This window comes from Salvia hispanica, chromosome 3, assembly GCF_023119035.1.
Source record: "Salvia hispanica cultivar TCC Black 2014 chromosome 3, UniMelb_Shisp_WGS_1.0, whole genome shotgun sequence".
NCBI lineage: Eukaryota > Viridiplantae > Streptophyta > Magnoliopsida > Lamiales > Lamiaceae > Salvia > Salvia hispanica.
This window is the reverse complement of record NC_062967.1, coordinates 17,005,255-17,021,566: the sequence shown is the minus strand read 5'-3', so window position 1 is coordinate 17,021,566 and position 16,312 is coordinate 17,005,255. Positions and strand designations below refer to the sequence as shown.

At 36.8% G+C, this 16,312-nt stretch overlaps 4 protein-coding genes across 5 annotated transcripts; 2 read left to right on the top strand and 2 right to left on the bottom strand.

Moving 5' to 3' along the window:
• The first annotated feature begins 414 nt into the window (after positions 1-414).
• Positions 415-1,048, top strand: LOC125217077 (VQ motif-containing protein 22-like). The gene has a single exon (XM_048118900.1). It carries the CDS (start codon positions 496-498, stop codon positions 922-924), a length of 429 nt encoding a protein of 142 aa, XP_047974857.1. The 5' UTR covers positions 415-495; the 3' UTR covers positions 925-1,048.
• Positions 1,049-2,820: 1,772 nt separating this feature from the next.
• Positions 2,821-5,870, top strand: LOC125214651 (choline-phosphate cytidylyltransferase 1-like). The gene is made up of 8 exons (XM_048115769.1): positions 2,821-3,038; positions 3,558-3,671; positions 4,003-4,098; positions 4,596-4,638; positions 4,753-4,908; positions 5,104-5,184; positions 5,257-5,367; positions 5,436-5,870. Exons 1-8 carry the CDS (start codon positions 2,893-2,895, stop codon positions 5,619-5,621), a joined length of 933 nt encoding a protein of 310 aa, XP_047971726.1. The 5' UTR covers positions 2,821-2,892; the 3' UTR covers positions 5,622-5,870.
• Positions 5,871-5,948: 78 nt separating this feature from the next.
• Positions 5,949-10,684, bottom strand: LOC125214650 (anthocyanidin 3-O-glucosyltransferase 2-like). Of its 2 annotated transcripts, XM_048115767.1 has the most exons (3): positions 10,590-10,658; positions 10,181-10,314; positions 5,949-7,419 (listed from the first exon to the last, which is right to left on the bottom strand). In XM_048115767.1, exons 2-3 carry the CDS (start codon positions 10,281-10,283, stop codon positions 6,062-6,064), a joined length of 1,461 nt encoding a protein of 486 aa, XP_047971724.1. In that variant the 5' UTR covers positions 10,284-10,314; positions 10,590-10,658; the 3' UTR covers positions 5,949-6,061. The 2 variants fall into 2 exon arrangements, with proteins under 2 accessions (XP_047971724.1, XP_047971725.1); XM_048115768.1 differs by lacking the exon at positions 10,181-10,314 and having other exon boundaries at positions 10,456-10,684.
• A 3,282-nt stretch (positions 10,685-13,966) lies between these two features.
• Positions 13,967-15,017, bottom strand: LOC125212520 (36.4 kDa proline-rich protein-like). Its single transcript, XM_048112718.1, has one exon. The coding sequence runs from the start codon at positions 14,985-14,987 to the stop codon at positions 14,109-14,111; it is 879 nt and encodes a 292-aa protein (XP_047968675.1). The 5' UTR covers positions 14,988-15,017; the 3' UTR covers positions 13,967-14,108.
• Between the last annotated feature and the right edge of the window lie 1,295 nt (positions 15,018-16,312).

Sequence of the window (16,312 nt, the reverse complement as noted above, 5' to 3'; positions counted from 1 at the left end):
AAAAACTCTTGGGTTTAGGTTTAATGTAAATCTAAATATAGGTATTTTTTCCTCAAAAACAAAAAATGAAATTGATTTTGAAGTACTATTGGAGCTAATTACCTATCCCATTTGAGGTTTTAGCTTCTGATTCGGACAATATGTTTAAGTCTATATTTAACTCATTAATTAGGTAAAAATGTAATGAAAATCATTTATATGAATAAAAATATATTGTCTAGAACCCGGAGGTATAGCCCACTTAATGTGTAACATTCTTAAAAATAGATCAGTTTTAGAGTTTTAGCTTTTCAAAATTCTAACTTGCATAAAAATTCTTGTTACGTATACCTAACATCATAGTAGCAACATTATAAGTATATATTAAAACAACAAAATATAACTATGTAAGAGAGAAATGGAACAATCGTAATCCTCAATAAATACTCCTAACCACCCCACAATCAACTATTCAATCTTCCTCATTTATCTAACATCAAAAATAAGGTAACTAAAATGTCATATCCTCACGATTGGATGCAACTCAATTTCACCAATGAAAATCAAATAAACCCCCCTCCAACCACCACCACCACTCCGGCCGCCAACGAAGGCCGCGGAGCGAGACCAATCCGGCGGCGCTCGAGGGCCTCACGGCGAACTCCCACCACCCTACTCAACACCGACACCACCAACTTCCGCGCCATGGTGCAGCAATTCACCGGCAGCCCCGCCGCCGCGCCCGGCCACCTCGCCAGCGCCGCCGGGATGTTCGATTTCACGCAGCCGTCCAATTTGTATGGTGATCAAGGGAGAGGAGCTCAATCTCATGTCCAATATCCGATCCATATGCAGCAGCAGCGCGTAGCCGACGTGCATGGACACGGCGGAGGCGGTAGCGCTCCGGCGGAGTCGTCGTCCCCAAATGAGAGCTACATGCTTTGATCACCTGACTTTTCTTTTCTGGGTTTTGTAAATTCTTTTCTCATACAAATAATGCTGCCTATTTTTGGCCACTTTGTTTTTCTTTTTTTGTTGAATTGAATAAGAGGGATTACATTTTTACTAAGATCTTTCGAGATTAAAAAATTTCAAAAATATTTGATCCGAATTCATATGTTTCATATGCGTTTTGCGTAATTTGACACAATAATTTGCTTTCTTCCAAACCATGTGTTACTTTTTTGTAAGTAGTAATTGATATGAACCGGCAATTTTTTCCAGCTTGACTATTGACTCCATTTCACACTCTAATTTTGTAGAATAATAACCGGTCGCCTAGCTATGATATTTATAATTTCAAATTCTTATTTATTATAGTAGTAATATTTTAACTCATATCGGGTCAAGTAGGCATATTTTAATTTAGGTACATTTGCACCTAATATCATGGAACTTTAAAAAAAGTTGGGTTTTTCCCACGAACTTTGAAATTGACAAATAATATCATGAACTTTACTCCGTTTGTTATTTTCCACCAAAGAAAAAATTCCGGCAAATAATATCATGATTTTTTTTTTGTAATTTCTCAACAACAACTTTGAGAACTTCAAGTTTTTCAATCTTTGAGGATAGTTTTTCTTGAAGCACACATCCTTCAAAATTGTTCTTCAATCTATTAATATAGCTAGAACTTTTTTTTTGATGGGAAATAACAAACTCGGGGTAAAGTTCGTGATATTATTTGTCAATTTCAAAGTTCTTAGAAAAATTCCAACTTTTTTAAAGTTACATGATATTAAGTGCGACATCCCTTTAATTTATTAGTGCTAAATATCATTCTACCTCCGTCTATAAAAAATCGTCTTAGTTGTGAAGGCCACAACTTTTAATGTAACATTGATGAAATAAGATAGATAAAAGAATATTTAAAAAATAATTTAATGTAACATTGATGAAATAAGATAGATAAAAGAATATTTAAAAAATGATGGAGTGTTGCTATTATGAAATAAAATCTACCTTATTAAAAATAAAATATTTACTACAAATTGATAAATGGTGATATTGGTGGCCTGTCCAAAATAAAAAAAATGATAATCTTTCATAGACGACGATAGTATATTTCAAAGGGATATTGGTCTCTAAAATCATAAACTTTACTCAAATTTTGGTATTTTCCATGAATTTTAAAATTGGCCTATAAAATCACAAACTTTATATTTTGTTTGTTATTTCCCATGGCGGCTCAATCACCATATCCAACCAACTACCGTGCATTTTTTAACCTACTTAGCACTACTAAATCAACGTGATTTTCTAGTCTTTTATCCTACTTGTCACGAATTTAAAAAGTAATCTAAAATGTTATAAACATTTCACGATTGCCAGGTATAATAAGATTTTTGCCGAAGATTTCTTATTTAGGCTGCCATGGGAAATAACAAACAAAATGTAAAGTTTGTGATTTTTTAGACCAATTTTAAAGTTCATGGGAAATACTAAAATTTGAGCAAAGTTCATGATTTTAGAGACCAATATCCCTATTTCAAATACTTTACTATTACTTGAATTAATTTATATGTTTAAAATTCTAATATTACTTATTTATTCAAAAATTTTAATTAGTTGCACTTGAGATGGTCGTAGAACACATGTTATCCAAATATACTCTAGTTAGTTATTTTCTTCATAATTAAATGTGGTATATACGGTTTTTGATTTAATAAAATAAAATCACTGAACCTAGAAATTACATGTATTTAAGTAAAAAACAAAAGGTAATATATTAATTTTTTAAAATTAAGGAATTTACTACTAAGATTTTCATTCTCTTTAATTTGCGACTAATATTAAGCGAGCGTATGAGGCATGAAGCGGTAATATCGGAATGATATCGAAAAAATTAAAATGCTAAAGTGATAATCACAGGTAGATTTAGATTAAAAAAAACAAAAAAAAAAAACGGTTGCGATGGGAGATAAAGTTACCGGAAAAGCAGAGGAGAAGCCGAAAAACGACGGGCCTCCGCTTGATCGCCCCGTACGCGTCTACGCCGATGGAATCTACGATCTCTTCCACTTCGGCCACGCTCGTTCCCTCGAACAAGCGAAGCTCTCGTGCGTTTTTTCCCCCTTTTTTGCGCTGTTGTTATTCTCGCTCTCATTGATTCAGTTTGCGATCATCTAATTTCGTTTAATTGCTGAGAAATCCGCTTTCGACTGTGATCGTGGCTGCTAGCGCGATTGCAATGCGGAGGTCGTGTCATTGATTGTGAATTTTTTTTGATGATTGTTTCCAATTTCGATTACTTTCGGCTGGTGATTGAATTTTTTTCTCTCTCCATTTTTGTTATTGAAGGGGAGAATCTGAAACGTTATATTTCAGCTTTTTGTGATGATTGTTTCCAATTTCGATTACTTTCGGCAATTGCATGAAATTTTGGCTGCTCGATTTGTGTTGTTGAAGGGGAGAATTGAAGCATTATATTTCAGCTTTTTACTTCCGTTTGCTTTGGAGTATTATTTTGAGATGAATTTATAATGTTTGATCAATTTGATGTTAAGCCATCAGGAGATGATGCTTAAACGCTTTCTCTCAATCAATTATTAGTCGGGTGGTGATACCTTTCTCCGCAGGTTTCCCAATACGTATTTGCTGGTTGGATGCTGCAATGATGCCACTACGCATAAGTACAAGGGAAAGACTGTTATGAATGACGCTGAGCGATATGAATCCCTTCGTCATTGCAAGTTTGTTTCCAACTTCCTTGCACTTCATGTTTATTTTCATTATGTATTTCTTGGTGATAAACTAGATGAAGCATTATTAATCCTAATCTGGCTAGTCTCTAGATTGTGGTTCCATTATTCTATACATGAATTATTAATGTACTTATATGCATCTATTCTGGATATGCCATCAGGATCAAGTTCCTTCTGGAAGAGAATTGTTTATGATTTATGTTTTCATTGTTTCCGATCCCATGTCATCTGGATACTTAGTATGCCTATGTCTAAATGCTTGGTTGCACAAGATATTCCGTAATTTAACATGTTAAGCTTTTCTATATGACAATGGCAGGTGGGTGGATGAGGTTATCCCTGATGCTCCGTGGGTAATTAATCAAGAGTTTCTTGACAAGCACCGTATCGATTACGTGGCTCATGATTCTCTTCCGTAAGCCTTTCTCATCTAGAAACATCCTTTTCAGGACAGGAATTTGACACAGTTACTAAAAGTTTCTAAAACTATAGACTATATATGGTTCTTTGACTTGTGACATTTGTTAGATTTATTTGTCGACGCTGTAGCAATTTGATACAGTAGTGATAGTGTCTTTTGAGGTCTGATATTAATGTGCCAGGGATTTTCAATGGATATGAGATTCGATCAGTGGAAGTTCATAAAAACTAATACTAATGGCTACAAACATTAGACTTCTTAACCTTAGTGATCATGTTAAGCATATATCCCCTGCTATGCTTCCAAATAATCTTTTGGGTGAATGTCCGTAAACTTTTCAACATTGAAGCGAAATTTAGTGGCTTTGACACACCTAATAGCTGGTGTTGTTGTTGTTGTTGTGAACTAGTGCAAGTATAGTTGAAAATGTGTTTGAACTTCCAGTAACCGTGCATTTACTCCCCTAGGATGATGTAACCTCTTTTTTTCAGTTATGCAGATACTAGCGGAGCTGGAAATGATGTTTATGAATTTGTAAGCATTGCTTTTGTTCGCATATTGTCCTTCTGGTTTTGTAGATGTTATTTCTGATGTCTTTTTTGCACTTCGGAAGCCTACTAATCATCTTTTACTTATCTCTAATGCCAGGTGAAAGCTGTTGGACGATTCAAGGAGACTAAAAGGACTGATGGAATTTCAACTTCAGATGTCATTATGAGGATAGTGAAGGATTATAACCAATATGTGATGCGCAATTTAGACCGTGGGTATTCAAGGAAGGACCTTAATGTCAGCTACGTTAAGGCAATACTCTTGCTCTTGTTTTGATGTCATCAATTGATTTAATGTACCTCGATTCGTCTATCTGGTTACGTGCCAAAGGGATCAGTGGTATTAGTTTTCAGTGAGGCTTGCGTTTTTACGTGCCAAAGGGATCAGTGGTATTAGTTTTTAGTGGGGCTTGCGTTTTTTATGATATCGTTCTTTTCACATTGGCAGGAAAAGCGACTGAGGGTGAATATGAGACTGAAAAAGTTGCAAGAGGTTGTCAAGGAACAACAAGAAAAAGTGGGAGAAAAGGTTACAGATGGAATAGTTGGATTATGCCTGACGTTTGTTGTTGCATGTTTTCATTTTAACATCTTCTTTCAGATACAAACTGCAGCGAAAACAGCCGGCGTGAATCCCAATGTGTGGGTCGAAAATGCTGATCGATGGGTTGCTGGGTTTCTTGAGATGTTTGAGGAACGTTGCCATAAAATGGTAAGCAATACTGTTATGGATTTGGATACATGCTCCAATTTTTAATCTTCTGAACTTCTTCTTCTCAGGGGACAGCCATTAGAGATCGTATTCAAGAGAGTTTAAGGGGACAGCCGGCATTGGAGTATGAGACCAGCAGTGCAGAGGAGGATGATGTCTATGGAGATGGTGATGAGTATTACTATGACGGTGGAGACCTCAACGACGAGGAGGAATACTACGAAAGTGATCTCAAATGTGATGACAAAACCTAAGCCAAATGATGTGTAAGTTAAACTGTTGGTTGATGCAGCAAGGTACAACCTGCATACTAATCAACTTGTATAAACTATTCTAGGATTTTTTTTTTTCTTGTTGCTGTATTTTGTTCGTTTTGTTTTTCGTTCTTTAAAGCCATTCTTTCGTCTAGAACTCAGCCTCTGGCGAATCATATAGTTTTATACTGGTAAGGTTGGAAAGGAAACTGTATATGCTTATGAAACTTAGTTTGTATTTGGTGTTTATGTTCATTTGCAAAGCTTTAATTTCAACCTCTTTTGATCTTTGCTAGATATCCTTTTCAACAAAAACACAGCAAAATATGTTGCATTCGTAACTACAATTTCCAACTCAAAAGTTGTGTCATGTTTTAGTGTTACATTTATTTAATACAAATCAATAGTCTCTCAATTTGTCACGAAAATGACTGATGAATTCATGAGGTCGAAGCATTGCTCATCATATCATCAATTAGCCTCTTGAAAGAAGCATACGAAGATCCACCTTCAACCACAGTCATTCTACTCTTCTCTTTCATCTCTCTCACTCTTTCCTTCACCCTACTCCCACTCTCCATCACCTCCCTTATCCCTCTCTCCACCTCTGCCGCGGCCACCACTGACCCGTCCCCGCTCCTCTCCAAGTAGCTCAGCGTGATCTCCACCGCCAGCCCCAACTCCCTCACCAGCTGGAATGCGTTCATCTGTTGCTCCGAGTGCAAAGGCCATGTCGCCACGGGCACGCCACACCAGAGGCTCTCGAGCACAGAATTCCACCCACAGTGCGACACGAACCCGCCCACAGCTGGATGGGATAACACCTCCAGCTGTGGTATCCACCCCACAACCTTACCCACTCCACTAGTTCTGTCCAGGAACCCCTCCGGCAGGACTTCTCTGTAGCTCTCGTACTCTCCCGGGAAGCTCGCCTTCTGGCTGCTCGGTGCCTGGCGCCGGAGCGACCAGAGGAAACGCTGGCCGCTCTGCTCGAGCCCGATTGCCAGCTCACGTATTTGAACCTCGCTCAAACTCCCCTGGCTCCCAAAACAGATCAATACCACTGAACCAGAATGCTGCTCATCCAGCCACTTGAGAACCTCAGGGGAGCTTTTATGAGAAGGGCCACAGTTCAAAATCGGGCCAACGGAGTACACCGGTGGGACCGGTGCAGCGCCATATGCCGAACCCATGACGAACGATCCCAGCGCATGAGGCTCGAGCTCAGCAAAAGTGTTGACAATGATCCCTCTAGCCTTCCTATAATCACGAGCATATTGAAGGAACCTATCCTCCCACTGGCTCCTAACCACCAGCACCTGAGACAGGACGCTAGGAGGCAGAGGGAGGCCGAAGCTCGGGATATCCAGCTCGGATCCCGAGTCCTGGAGCGCGCAGACGTCGTCGTTTCGTTCGTCGTGGAGGGTCTGGAAGTGGAGCATGGCGCCGAGGAAACTGGCGGGAGAAGTGAAGAAGATGTAGGCGGGGATGGCGAGCTCGGCCGCGACGCCGATCATGGAAGTGCAGAGCATGTCGACCACCATGGCGGCGACGTTGGGGCGGCGGGAGCGGAGGAATTCGGCCACGTTGGGCTGCTGGCTCACCACGAGGCTGTGGACGAAGTACCCCCGAGTTCTGGCGCTCCACTCGGGCGTCGGCTCGGTTGCCGAGAGGTGGACGAAGTTGAGGTGCACGGATGATGTGGAGGAGGAGGAGAGTAAGTCGGCGTAGGAGCTGCTGACAGAGTCGATGTAGTCAGGGAGCTTCATGAGGAGAACGGTGACTGAGAGAGTTTTACCTGCATGATTCCAAATCCAATTTTAATGCCTAATCTTTTAATTTCAAATTTCACCATTTTTTAGTTATTTGTAAAAGTTACTAGTTGCAAATTATAAGAATACACTGTCCGTTAGCATCACACTCATTTAATGCATGTTAACCGTTGTTTATTTCTTTTCCACACGTAACAAGACAAAAATACGACAATATGAAAATCATTTCTCAAATTGTCATTTTATTCATTTATATGAAGTTATAGAGAAAATGAATAAATTAGATGTTGATAAAATGAAAATTTTAGTAATGTATTAAAATCAAACAAAATGAATAAAATAAATTAAATAATGCTAAACGAGTAGTATTAAAAATAAGTTTGGTTCTATGGATGATACCGATTTAAAGTATCTAGCATATCTTTTTTAATTGTTACTCATACTATATAACACTTATTTCGTTTTACAAGAAGCATGTACTTTCTTTAGTCCGTCTCAGAATAGTACTCTCTCTATCTCACTATAAACGAGACAATTTTTTTTTACTCGTTTTAAAAGAATTATACTTATAAAATAGTCAAAGTAGAGAGAATAATGTAGAAAAAGACTTTATCTACATTATTCTCTCTTACTTTACATTCTCTCCACTATAACTATTATATTATTAATTTTTCAAAATGAGTGCATAATTGAAGCGTCACGCTTATGGTGAGGGAGTGCATTTTTTAATTGAGGGAACATCTTTTTAGGTCCACGAACTTTACCAAAGTATCATTTTAGGCCCGTAAACTTTGAAAATATCATTTCAGGTCCATCAACTATGAGTTAATATCATTTAAAGTACTTTTATACTATTTCCAAGTTTTTCTGGAAAAATATACCCTTGATACCTTAAAGGATATATATTTTTAATAAACTTATCCTATACTCATATTATTTATAAATATCTTTACTATATATTTTTGATAAATTTTCTAAATATAATTTGACCTTCAATATTATCACTTAGTTTTGTAACATGCAAGAAAATATCATTATTCAATTTCTTTATTATTAAAGAAAAGTTCTTTATTCAATTTTTAAAAAATTTAATACTCCATCCGTCCCAAGGTATTAGACCAACTTTCCTTTTTGGGATGTCCCAACATATTAGACTCATTTCCTTTTTTAACAAAAAGCATCTATCTTATTTTATTCTCCACCTACTTTTTTCTCTCTTCTCTCCCCTACTTTTTCCCTCTCTCATACTTTACTCTCTCTACTTTAACTATTTAAATATCACTTCCTTAAATCATGTGCCCAAAAGAAGTGAGTCTAATACTCCGGGACGGAGGGAGTATAAAAAATTGAAGAAGCACTTTTACTTGCATATCACATAATTAAGTGATAATATTGAAGGTCAAATTATATTTAGAAAATTCATCAAAAATATATTGTAAAGATATTTATAAAAGTTTATTAAAAATATATACCCTTTAAGGTATCGAGGGTATTTTCATCCAGAAAAACTTGGAAATAGTAAAAAAGTACTTCAAATGATATTAACCCATAGTTGATGGACCTGAAATGATATTTTCAAAGTTCACGGACCTAAAATGATACTTTGGCAAAATTCGTGGACTAAAAAAGATGTTCCCTCTTTTTAATTTTAGAAACTCTTTTCTCTTTAATGAGTTGAGACTCATTCTCTACTAACAATACTTTAATTATTTTTTTTTCCTGCTTTTTTCTTACTTTATCAATGTGCATAAAAATCCATATCTAACCAAATACACATATTCTTGTGGAACGCATAGAGTAATAACTTTTACAAGGCCGTACTCCCCCCGTCTTAACGAATATGACTCACTTTCATTTTTGGTTTGTCTCAATCAAGATGATCCATTACTAAAAATGAAACACTTTTATCCGTATCTTATTCACTCTCTCCTACTTTACTCTCTTTTCGTTTAATACACAAAATAAAATTGCCTAAATTCCCGTGCTGCTCAAGAAATATGTCAATCTTCCTTATAACGAAGGACAACACTTATTGGACGTAAATTGACCCCATTTTTTCTATAACTCGCAATCATTAAGAATTGACTATATTTTGCGTATAACTTAAAACAACTAAGCCCATTAATTATGATAGTACATAGTATTTCACAACCACAAAAAGTTCTTGGTTGTGAATTACGGTTATTTAAATCAAAATAGTTTTTTTAAGTACTCCCTTCGTTCGGTAATATGAGTCCCAATTCTTCTTAATACAGGTTTTAAAAAATGCTAAAACATGTAGATCGGATAAAATTAGTAGAATGTGAGTCTCATTTGTATATATTAGGTTTAAATCAAATGTGAGTGAAATGAGTTAGTAGAATGTGAGACTTTATTACCATTTATATAGTAAAAATGAACCGAAACTTCTATTCGTGCACAGACTAAAATAAAAAAATCAAACTCCTATTCACGGACGGACGAAGAAGATTGCTTTTTTAAACTATTTTTAAATTTGATAAATGAAACTAACTTTTAGCCGATTCTACTGGAAAAGTACATCCGCCATAGTAGACTGTGGAAGAGAAATCATTGACATCTAATATTTAAAACTTCACCATCAAACCATAGTATAATAATGAAGGTCGTAGATCTCAAAAATGAATCAAGGTAACGCAAATAAAATAAAGAGAGGTAAGTATTGGATGCATTTCTGATAAACGAAGACTAGAAATCAAATGAACAAAGAAGAAATTAAAGTTTATTTTGTAAGTAAAAAAGATGTGAGTGAAATAGTAATATGCATACCGGGAGGAAGAGGAAGAAGGTTTTGACGGTGGATGATGAGTTTCGCAAACTCCACGATTTGCACGTGCCCCATCAGTGGCCATGGGATCAACACCACCTCCATCTGATCTCTCCTTTGCTTTTTTCTCTTTAACCAGGTAACGCAAATAAAATAAAGAGAGGTAAGTATTGGATGCATTTCTGATAAACGAAGACTAGAAATCAAATGAACAAAGAAGAAATTAAAGTTTATTTTGTAAGTAAAAAAGATGTGAGTGAAATAGTAATATGCATACCGGGAGGAAGAGGAAGAAGGTTTTGACGGTGGATGATGAGTTTCGCAAACTCCACGATTTGCACGTGCCCCATCAGTGGCCATGGGATCAACACCACCTCCATCTGATCTCTCCTTTGCTTTTTTCTCTTTAACCAACTGCACTCTGTCTGGCCCTCCCACTCTGTCTTAAATAATTTAACCTACTACTCACATAGTATTACTTATTTTTTTATTGGGATATTAATTATATTTTATATCTCCATCCTTTTCACTATATTATTGATTTTCTAAAGCGTTTATTTTCGATGACCATTGCGGTAAAATAAGAAAGCTAGGTAGAGTGTTTCTTTAACTGGAAATATTGATGAATTACAAGGCGGGAATACATATATATATATATATATATATATATATATATATATATATATAAGCTATAAGAATCAATTTGAAGACTAACTTTATGTATCCCTAAAACTATCTTAACAAACTCTATTCGGAAAGGGAATATAATCCATAACAGTAGCCATTTTATTTCTACTTTTCTTGGCCTCACTTCCACTTATTCATTTTACAAACTAATCTCCTATTGCATCATAATTATATATACTATTTGGCTGGAATATTTTTAATAAGAAAAATACAAAAATCTGAATTTGTACGAACAAAATCGGTATATAGTATATTACTCCCTCCGTCTCGCTTAAGATGACACGTTTTCCTTTTTAGTTTGTCCCAACTAAGATGACACATTTCCTTTTTTGGTAACTTTCTCTCTCCAATTAATACACCCAACCACTTTTTCTCGCTCCTATTAAAATATTCATCTTTATTTATCTCTCTACTTTAATACTTACACTCACCTTCTCTCTCCAATTAAACACTTTAACCAATAACTCATAAAATCCCGTGCCGGCTAAACAATGTGTCATCTTAGCCGGGACGGAGGGAGTACTACTACTTCCTAAGGGTGTCCACAACAGTGGAACAACCGCGCCATAGCCACAAAAAAAGCTTGTCCGTCTAGTCATCACAGCCATGCATCAGCCACATAAAACTTGTCCAACCACGTCCAGTCACGCCACAACCACGGCTCAGTCACGCCTCACATCATTTTATCAATTGTTGGTATATTTTAATTGGACTAGAAAAATTCGAGATTTTAGATTTGAATGGAATGAAAAAAATGAATTGGAAAGAGGTATTTTTATAGACCGAAATTGTAAAAAAGGATGACCGAAAAAGGATGACCGAAATTGTAAAAAAGGATGACCGAAATTGACCACCGCGGCGGTCTCGCGGCTCACAATAGGCTGTTGCCGCCCTCCCACCCGACGCAGCTGGGTCCTCAGTTGTCTTCCCATCGCCGCGGTGGTGCTATTGTGGATACTCTAAGTCCTTGAAAAATATGAACTAATATTAGAATACTTAAACAATAGATTACCCCACACATCATTTTATTTACAACTTATACCACTACACTTCATTATTAATGCTATGTAGTTCATTCTCCACTAACACTACTTACACTTCCTCTTATCTCTTCCTCTTACTTTATTAATTATATATTGAAATCCATGCCAAATCAAATATTCATACCTTTTAGAGACAGAGGGAGTATAAAAAATCAGTATATGCACTATCGCAATGAATCTGTATAAAAAAAAATTAGCTAAAAACACCGAAATCAGAAAATCATCTCAGAAGGACTTTAAATTCACATGGTGGTTGCAAAACGGGCTGGGGAGATCATTTAAGGGTCGAAATCATCGTTTTATTGTTTTCCAGCTAGTATTTTCATTTGTACATATTTAGCTATATATTGATTTCAACGTGTGATAAATGATGATTGAGTTTGTAATATATGTTGATTGAGTTTCATGTGTTTCCAATATATGTTGATTGAGTTTTTTAATGTATCCAATTCTTAAGATATTTTTTTTGAGTTATTTTTTTAACATGCGTTGAGTTTTAAACGTATGTTGATTTAGTTGTTGTGCTGATTTACAAGATTCGATATGATCAGCCGGCCGTCCACTATCCATTTAAATCGAATTCATCGAACAAGGTACCTCGTGCGATTTGATCAAACTAATAATTTAACATAAACACAACTAGATAATTATTTTAAGACAATTCAAAATTCCACTCAACAAATTGAATTTTTAATTGGACTGAAAACAAAGGTAGTAGGAGTACTCTATAAATCCCTATTGGGCTGATGGGCTCAGAATTCTACTCAACATATTTTAGTTATAATCTCAGAATGTTTTTGGGCCTAATCCCCAAAATCCAAATTCATTTCTCGGCCCTCATCACTTTTTTTAAAAATGAACCAATATATCAAGTCCGTACTATCATGCATTTAGGTAGGGATGTCAATCGGGCCGGCCCATCGGGTTTCGGGCCAACCCTACTCGGGTTGCGGGTCAATCGGGTGCGGGCTTGCCGGGTTGTAATTTCTTTCGTGTTGTAAAAGTTCGGCCCTAACCCTAAAAGCTCGGGTTTCAGGCTAGCCCGGCGGGTTAATCGGGTTGCTACCGATAAGGTTAAGGCTCGAACAATCCAATAAATCATGATGAAAATTAGTTATATTTATAAAATATAAAATATTTAATTATGATAAATTTGATATATATGCTTAAAATCAATCATAAAATACTATTATTTGTGATATTTCGTGAAATTTTAATACATGTTAAAAATTTAAATATTCTTTTAGTGAGATTAATTTATTTAACAGTTATTATATTAATAAAAATTCAATATATAATTTATATATTTACCATAAAATTGAAAGTTATCTTTTTTTAGTTATCTATGTCATAAAATTAATCAACGACATGTCGAATTAGGAGTAAAAAATTGAAAAATATAAATTTTACCGGGTTATCGGGCCAGCCCATCGGGTTTTCGGGTCTGGCCCTAACGGGTTGCGGGTTAATCGGGTGCGGGCTTATCGGGTTTTATTTTTATCGGGCTAGAAATTTTCGACCCTAACCCTATAAATTTAGCGGGTTATTCAGGCCAGCCCACGGGTTGCGGGCTATATTGACATCCCTACATTTAGGTGACATATATTAGAAAATTTTGATAATGTATTTTAGATGATAACTATCCAAAGTTATTCTGATAATATAGTTTAGATATAACAAAGCCCACTCCCTCTTTTGGTCCTGTTGTACGTTGAAAACGAATTCCTTGTGTAAATTGTCATGTACACTAGGGAAGTGACACTTGATAAAATAAAAAAACTATGGAAATGACAAATGACTAAATGAGGCACGTGAATAATATAGAAATAAAGGCATCGGCGAAAATCGGGAAAAAGCCAAAATACATGATTTAACACTGCCATAAAGGTTGACGATGGCCCATAAATTTCTAAAATGATTAAATATTATCCGTGAACCTTTTTTGTGCACAGTCAATAATCAAGTAGGCTTCAATAATTCATGCCTGTACGATATTGTTACTAATAATTTGTGCATTAATTTGCATCAATTAAATCTCAAGTAGTAAAAAAAAAAAAAAAAGCGAAAAAGATAAATCCATGTTACGAATAGTAGTACCAACATTCGTTTCGAATCAGAAAATTACAACGCAAATTCCAAAAAAAAAAAAAAAAAGAAAGGAAACGATAAACCCTAACACAAATAATTTTGGATAGATTGTTCAAGCAGAGCACTGGAAGCCAGAAGGTGGAGTCTTGCCGCATTCGAGGAGGAGCTGAAGAGCTATAGGAATGATGATGTTGATGTTGAGAAGCTTCGCTTTAATGGTGGTGCAGAGGCACAGCGCCGCGTCTACGTCCAGCAGCCCCCCGAGAACCGGGCAGCACGCCTCCTTCGCCCCGCTTCCGATCCCTATGTGGATCAATCCGCCTAGCACGTCCACACACGCGTCTAGCTTCAGCGTCGGGCACGTTTGTGGCGGCGACACGGCCGGTGGAGGCGGCGGACATGGCGTCGGTGGGGCCGGGCTGACCGGAGGGTCGACAACGGGCGGTTTAGGGTTAACCGGGGGATAGACAACGGGCGGTTTAGGGTTAACCGGGGGATAGACAACGGGCGGTTTAGGGTTAACCGGTGGATAGACAACGGGCGGTTTAGGGTTAACCGGGGGATAGACAACGGGCGGTTTAGGGTTTACCGGTGGATAGACAACGGGCGGTTTAGGGTTTACCGGGGGATAGACAACGGGCGGTTTAGGGTTGACCGGGGGGTGGACAACGGGCGGTTTAGGGTTGACTGGGGGGCGGACAACGGGCGGTTTAGGCACGTGTGGTGATGGGTTCGGGTGGTTAGGAGGGTGGTGGATGGGTGGCTTAGGCACATGAGGGGTGTGGTGATTATTAGAGGGTGGCTTGGGGGTGTGGGGTGGCTTGTAGGGGGGCCCATGGGGTGGCGACCCGGGCGGGCAAGGCGGCGGTGGCTTGATCTTTGGTGGGTGTTTGGGGCTTGGGTTTGGACAATATGGGCATGCTAGGGAGAGGTGCAAAAACCCCAAGTTGAGAAGAAGAATTAGAGTTTGGGAGAGATTGAGGTTGCCCATGATTGTGAGGGTAGGTATGGATGTGTTGCAAATGCAAACCAATTCTTTTATAGGCAAAATGGAGGCCAAAACTATGTGCTGTCTTAGATATTCTACAAAACCACAAGATGTTTACTTTTTTTGAGATATCATATCAAAATTATGAGTTTCCACTAAAATTCTTCTTAATTACATTGCATGTAGTACATGATAAATTGATAATATGGTTAAGGCATGATTGAGGAGTGACAGTAATCTTGACATGAAACAGGCAGAAGTGGCCCCAAAAAATTGAAGCTTTGCAGCTGCAAAATTTTAACATTTTGTGAAGCTGTTGAACCCGTGATTGGTCAAATTCAAATGTGTGTATTATTAATTTTGATGGAATATATATGTGAGGCAGAGCCAATAAAATTACCTAAACAAAAAAAAGTAAGGCTAGTGCATGTGAACTTGCAAGACTACAAAAGGGAATCCACTTTGGTGTACAAAGATTTGGGTGTCACAAGACGCCATTGTTTCACAAGAATGCAATAAAAATCTTATCCTTTGTCGACAAGTTGTAGTGATGAGAGAGAAGAAATTGCCGAAATCAGCGTAAATTGCGTCGGATCTGTCCAATTTTATATGTTTCTACCACTATGTCATATATAGATAATATATTAATTAATATAGTAATTATTCAACCAGCGAGTATTTACTATTTAGAATGAGGGGTGTATGAATTTCCATTCATTCAGATTCTTGGTAATGATTACTCGGATTTTAATATAAAATTAATAATCAAAAGAAAAATAACAATTGTAGATTTGTGGAATAGCATTGAGCATCCACGTTATCATTCTAGTTTCAACCGCAACGATCATGAAACTTTCTTTCTATTGGTATATTGGATGATTTGGCATTTTTGTTGGAGATTGTAATGGATGTTATGGTCTTTTGACTTTTAGGAAGATTGTGTCTGACCATTTGAATTGGTTGGTTGATATGTAATTTTATTTAAGATCAAGGAAAAATGAGTTTAGAGTAGAACAATAAAATATAAGAGGCATGTGGAAAAGTATAGAATAGTAGAGAAAAGTAGCAGGCTTGTCTCATTGCTCAATATAGTCCACATACCACATATATTTAGTATCGTATACAAGAGACTAAGCTAGAATATGTCACGTAACAGAGGTGAGAATGAATGCATATAGTAATAGTATATACTAATATTTGGAGTTTTTGAATTTTTGGTTTTAGAATATTTTTATTCAATTTTGGGTATTTTTAGTTGCAACCGGTTTTCAAAGTTCGGATTTCAAATTTTGGGATTCAGATTTTCAGATTATTCAATTTGATTCGAA